The sequence below is a fragment of the Gavialis gangeticus genome, unplaced genomic scaffold (assembly GCF_001723915.1).
Source record: "Gavialis gangeticus isolate Ggan-Ray unplaced genomic scaffold, GavGan_comp1, whole genome shotgun sequence".
In the NCBI taxonomy this organism is placed as follows: domain Eukaryota; kingdom Metazoa; phylum Chordata; order Crocodylia; family Gavialidae; genus Gavialis; species Gavialis gangeticus.
In genome coordinates, this window is record NW_017729032.1 from 178,169,620 (window position 1) to 178,175,468 (window position 5,849).

The 5,849-nt window shown below is 43.5% G+C and overlaps 1 protein-coding gene across 1 annotated transcript in view; it reads left to right on the forward strand.

Annotated features, from left to right (window-relative positions):
• The window catches only part of BMX (BMX non-receptor tyrosine kinase), a 79,513-nt gene that overhangs the window by 31,272 nt on the left and 42,392 nt on the right, over nt 1-5,849 (forward strand). The window contains exons 11-12 of the mRNA XM_019525641.1: nt 1,230-1,357; nt 4,398-4,472. Of these exons, the coding sequence (XP_019381186.1) occupies nt 1,230-1,357; nt 4,398-4,472 (203 nt within the window). The remainder of the gene's footprint in view (nt 1-1,229; nt 1,358-4,397; nt 4,473-5,849) is intronic.

The following is a 5,849-nucleotide window of genomic DNA, read 5'->3' on the forward strand; positions in this document are numbered from 1 at the left end:
GCCAGTCAGGGTCTCCTTCAGCTCAGTGTTGTCCAGAGGGGGTCGCCAGCAGGGACTCTGGGGTGGATAGGTGATGTGGAGCTGGTCTGATCCGGGTGGAAATGGCGTTTCCACTGGGTCTCTCTTCACTGCCCCTTTTTATAGGGGCAGACCTTGTGTGACCCTAGTGACAGGAGGCATGCCCAGGCAAGGGTCAGCCCCAGCGTACTGAGCATGTGTGCTTCATGCAGGGATGTGCTGTTTTGGGTGTTTCTAATGGTGGGTTACAAAGGTAGAGTTGCTGGTTCTGCAGGGTCTTTTGTCTTTCAAATGCTGGGTTCTTGGCTCTGTTCCTGGGTGAGACCTGTGGTTCCTGGATGAATCAATGTGAGGTGATAGCTCAAGTCATTACAGGCCATTCAGTAGAGGCCTGCTACCATTGTATTCCGATCACTCTCATTCATCCGGGAACCAATTTACATGAGAGGGGTACGTTAATCATACAGTTGCAACAGAGGGGATGCCTGGGCAGAGGACAGAAGATGGAGGCTTGATATAAACTTGACATGACTTATGCTAACTTGCATATATAGGCCTAAAACAGTAATCACACAATATAAAAGCAGTACAAACATAATAATTATCACTTATAACACAGTGGGTATCAATATTAAAATAGCAGGGAACTTATTTGCAAAAAGGGGAGAAAAAAATTTAACTTAGTACCTAAAATAAAATGTTAAAGCTTATCCTACGTCTTAGCTTACTTATACTTATCTATAAGGAATAGAGAGGGAGAGAAAAAGTCAGAAATGGTTGGGGAAGGGGAGGGAATGCATTTTAAAATAGAGAAAAAAAAGAAAAACTGGGGGTTTTGTTACACATCTAGAGATTATATTTTTTTGTGGGGAGAATTTCTTCTTTTCCCCAGGCAATGGAAGTTTGCTTTATGCCAACATGAAGAGGATTGATATCTCCTTAAAAAATGGCCACTTTTTTGATAGGGAAATATGGAAGATTTGTAGTATGTAAGTATTTAAGTAGCACTTATTCTTAATAACTATTACACATTAAACAAAGAGTTCCCTTTTTCTGGGGGCAGTAAATAAATCACAGTGGATAATAAAAAAAAATCAAAATTGTAAATGGCTTATTATTAATCTCACAATTAATGAGCTACCTAAGACTTAAACTTCATTTAACTGACTTAGTACAGATCTTATCATAAAGGACTTCATAATGTTTTTCAGAGATAAAAAGGGAACAGTCAAACATTATCATGTGCACACAAATTCTGAAAATGAATATTATCTGGCTGAAAATTACTGCTTCAATTCAGTTCCAAAGCTTATTCACTATCATCAGCATAACTCAGCAGGTAAACATTTTCTCCTTGGTTTTTCGATACTCTTGCATGTGTTTTCTTCAATTATACATACTGTTTTTGCTGTAGATAAGGTCTTCTTCTTTCATACAACTGACTTGGAACAACAATTATAAGTCAAGTTTAAGGTTAGTTAACCAGTTTAATGCTCTTGAGGAAAGGGAATGTATCTCTGCAATGTCACTGCCAAATGTGTATAGAGGGCAGAGTGTTGTTATGTGACCCATAGTTTGATCAGAGTTGCCACAGTTACATTCTGCAGAACTCTTAATACACCATCAGTGTATCAAGTGACTGCAGTGGCCATGGAGATAAAGTGAGATTACACGTTAGAGTTAGCAGGTGCTAATTCTAAGGAATATTAGTCTGTGTTAAGAAGTGCTAGTGACCAGTAGCATATTCAGAGTTAAAACCCTCTCTAATGTACACTGCTCAGATCTGCAGCTAAACTAGACCCCATGACTAGGGGTTGCAAGTCTGCTCCATGCCTGCTCTGCTCAACACCTTTCTAGCCACTGCATAGGCTGGGGAGGAAGGGCCCCCCATGCCACTTGGATTCTCCCCTCTGCCTCCCAAATCACTCTGATGTCTCCCATCAACACCAAGATCACTCCCCCCACACCCTAATTGGCCCCTTCAACCCTGGATCACTGCTTTGGCACCACAATCATCATGACAGAAGTGGGGAGGGGGGCCTCCCTACTTGCTTCTGGGCTCCCTGCAGCCCTCGCTGCCCTGTGCACCCAGATCCTGGGCTCTGGAGCTGCCTGGCAGCTCCCCCCCACCCTCACCTTTTCTCCTTTGCCTCCCCTTCAGTTGCAGGGCCTGACAGGGGCTGGATATGGTAACACAAGGACAGCATGGTCTGCAGGAACCCCAGAAGAACCTGGGGTAGGAAGAGTAGGGGGGGATTTTGGAGATTGGGGAGCACAAGGGGCAGCAACCTGGCAGCTCCTCACCCACTCCTTCCTTCCCCCTACCCCATCCCTCCTCAATCCTTCCCACCCTCACCACTTCCTGATGTCCCTCTGCCCCATCTCCCCTATCCCCATTCACTCTTTGCCTCCCTCCTTATTCACCCCATCCCCACCCATCCCACCCCACTAAGATGTTCCTAGCTATCAGTCCAGGGCAGTAGAGTCCTGGATGATAGCTAGTCCTCCCCAGCAGTAGTGCCTCCTGGGTTACTGGAGGACTGCACCAGTGAACACCTAAGAATTAACTCAAGCTAGGTAGCACAGTTTAAAGATAATCCTTGCCCAAAGTGGTGTAACTTTAAGAAAGCTCAAGAGTTCTTAGCACTTGTTAATGAGCCTTACCATGTGATCATTCAGGGCATGTTTACATGTGTTCCTGACATGGTGCCGAGCACTTTTATTTAGCAAGCATGCTAATTAAAAGCACCCGGCGCTGCATCAGGAGTAGGTGCATTAGTGTTGCTGCACACATCAGTTCTGAGAAAATGGTGGTGGTGCACTTTGAACTAAAGCACATGGAACGTGTTTAAGTTCAAAGTGCATCACTGCCATTTTCTCAGCACTGACGTGCACTACACTGCTGATACACGTGATACACAAGGCTGCCAGCGTGAGTTAATTTATGTGCTTGAGCAGATTCAATTAATGAAGTCTGTGCCAATGCATTGGATTTCCAGTGCATTGGAGCAGACTCCCTACATGTGTGTAAGTGCCCTCAAGGTTTAAGTGCTCTTAACCTTGATCTAATTGTAATGTGGAATCTCAACCACAGATTGAGATGAAGATGTCTTTATCTTTATGCCATGAGAACTCTGATTAGACTCAGGTTGCTGTGCACCTTGGAGTTATAGTGAATCTTTTTTAATACTAATTAGTTTAAATAATGGTAATAAGGATAGGTTTTTTTTACTTTTTAAGTATCTTTCTTTGGAACCTAATCTACAAAATTCACAGACACGCTAATATGGTATTACAGTCTTAGGGCTTGTGTACATGCCATGATTTTTGTCCTTTCATGCACTGCAACTGCATGTCTGTTTTCACGAGTGGGACTTCCCAATGCTTTAAAAGTCTTCATTATGTATTAAACTAAAACTCCTCAGACAGAGTTCAGTTTGGCTCACCCGGACTTAAAGTGTTACATCCATAGATTTGTTGCATGCAAGCACAAAGGCACTCAAAGATGTGTAATGAGCCTCTTTGTCCACCAGCTGGCACTGCAACTTTTTTGTAGTTCACCCCCTCAAATTGCTTTTGCTTTCAAATTGCTTCCACTTTTTTAAACTAACAGTCCTCAAACATAGCTTATTATTTATTTTCTTGTGTGGTTTGCCAGCTCACTGCTTCCACAGCTGTGTAGCAGAGCATGGGCAAGGAGGTCCTAGGCTGGGGGGGGCAGTGCTGGACTGTCCCACTCTCCTGCAGCACTGGTCAGAGACCCAGCTTAATTTGAAAACCTAGTGTATGTAAACATAGATGAGATGCTCCAAGGCTTAATTCATTTGAAAACCTAGTGTGTGTAAACACGGATGCGACACTCCAAAATAAACAAGTTTAAATTTTATAAACCTATTTAATTTAATGAGGATTAAAACCCATGGTGTGTACAGGCACCCTTACAGAACTACCCTACTTTATCTTCCATTCAACTATTAGTATCTTTTCTTAATATGATTCTGCTAATCTGACCCTAAATATATATACTCTGATAACATTGACTGTCATTACAGTTGTAAGCACAGAGCAGTGCCATGTTGAGATATGCAAGTTACCTCTGAACAAGCTAGTTTAAGTACTGGAAATATGTGCTAACATATGCTACTCCATGCACTGATTAACTGGTTTCTCTGCAGGGCTTCATAGTTCACGTTAAGTGACATACTAACACAGATGTGATACTTCTGCTGCTTGTGATAGCTTATTTCAAGTCTAGGTATCTCTGCATGGCACTCTGAATTTGGTCTTCTCCCACTGATTTTGTTAATGCACATGTGTTAGCTGCTTTGACCTTCCATTTAATTAAGAGAAAGGTTATATATTGACTGTCTCTCTTGTAGGTATTGTTACAAGGCTTCGACATGCAGTGTCTACCAAAGGGAATACAATTCCATCCACAGCACCCTTAGGTGATGGTATGGAGACAACTTTTCCTTTTAAAATTGTTGTCAGTTTGCCACTAATGTAATTTTTTTAAAGCAAAAATAGAACAGCTTTGATTCTCATGGCATCACATCTTGACCTTATGCTCTTTGGTGGCCATCTGGTGTGTGTAAGGGGCAATTTCAAAGCTCCCTGCTTCACAAGAAATTTTTGGAGGGGTTCTCTCTTGGTGGTCAATTGCTCCTCTAGTTCAGTGGTCTCCAAACATTTTTGATCGTGCACCCCATCAGTAAAAAATTTTTGAGCATGCACACCCAATATATGTATTAACCGGGCACATGTAAACTGCAATAGAAGTTTTAATATTTTCTTCCTGCACCCCAATGGATCATCTTGCGCACCACCTGGGGTGCACGCACCCCACTTTGGATACCACTGCTCCAGCTTCCTTGTGTGTAGCAGAGTGACTTGTTTCATGAAGTCATGCAGTATGGGCTAACCAAAGCATGCAGCCTCATCCAAGGGCTGGTGTATGTTTGGGAGTGTCGTGGGACATGGTTCTTCTTCGTGACAGCCCTGTGTCAGATCAAGTGCATTTCTCTTGCACCTGCAAAGCCATGATCGGGTCCCAGATAATTTCTTTCTTTTTTCTTATTTTCCTTTAAATTTTGTGGTAGAATGGTATTTGTTTTCAAAATTGATGGAAAAATGTGAAGTTCCAGTAGGTATTGTTGGATTTTAAAAAAATCCTTCTCAAGTCCCATGAGCTTTATTTAGTTTGGTAAATTAACATAAAGTCAATGTGCTAGAGAGCAGTGAATCTTTGTTGTAAATCCTAACTCAGATGTGGCAACAAATGACCTTTTGGTGGTATTTTACAGATACAATGTCCTTTTGTAGCTCAAACTCCAACCCAGGAACATCTTACTTTATTGCTTACTACATGTTCTATTATTAATTTGCAGTAAGCTTACTGTAAAATAGTGCACAGTAAGCCTTCCTGGGAGCATGTCTATATGTGCTCCCGCTTGGCAATTTGCTCCCACCTTACTCTTCCCTCCTGCAGCAGCCAGGGGGAGATCCAGGCTTCCACCAGTGCTAGCCTGGCAGCTGACAAGGGGCACAGGCCCAATCCCAGTGGACATGGGGCCAAGAGAGCTCTGCTGGCTGCAGCAGCAACTGTCTCCTGGCCTCGGGAAGGGACCTGATGTATATGAGGCTGAGACAGAGCTGCCACTGCAGCAGGCAGATTCTCCTAGCCCCATGCCCATTGGGACACACAGCTGCCAGCAATCCCCCTACCCAGCAAGGCTTCCCTGATGGGCATGGGGCCAGGAGACAGCTGCTGCTGCAGCTGACAGATCTTTCCTGGCCCTGTGCCCACTGGGATTGGCCGTGGCCCCAGGACC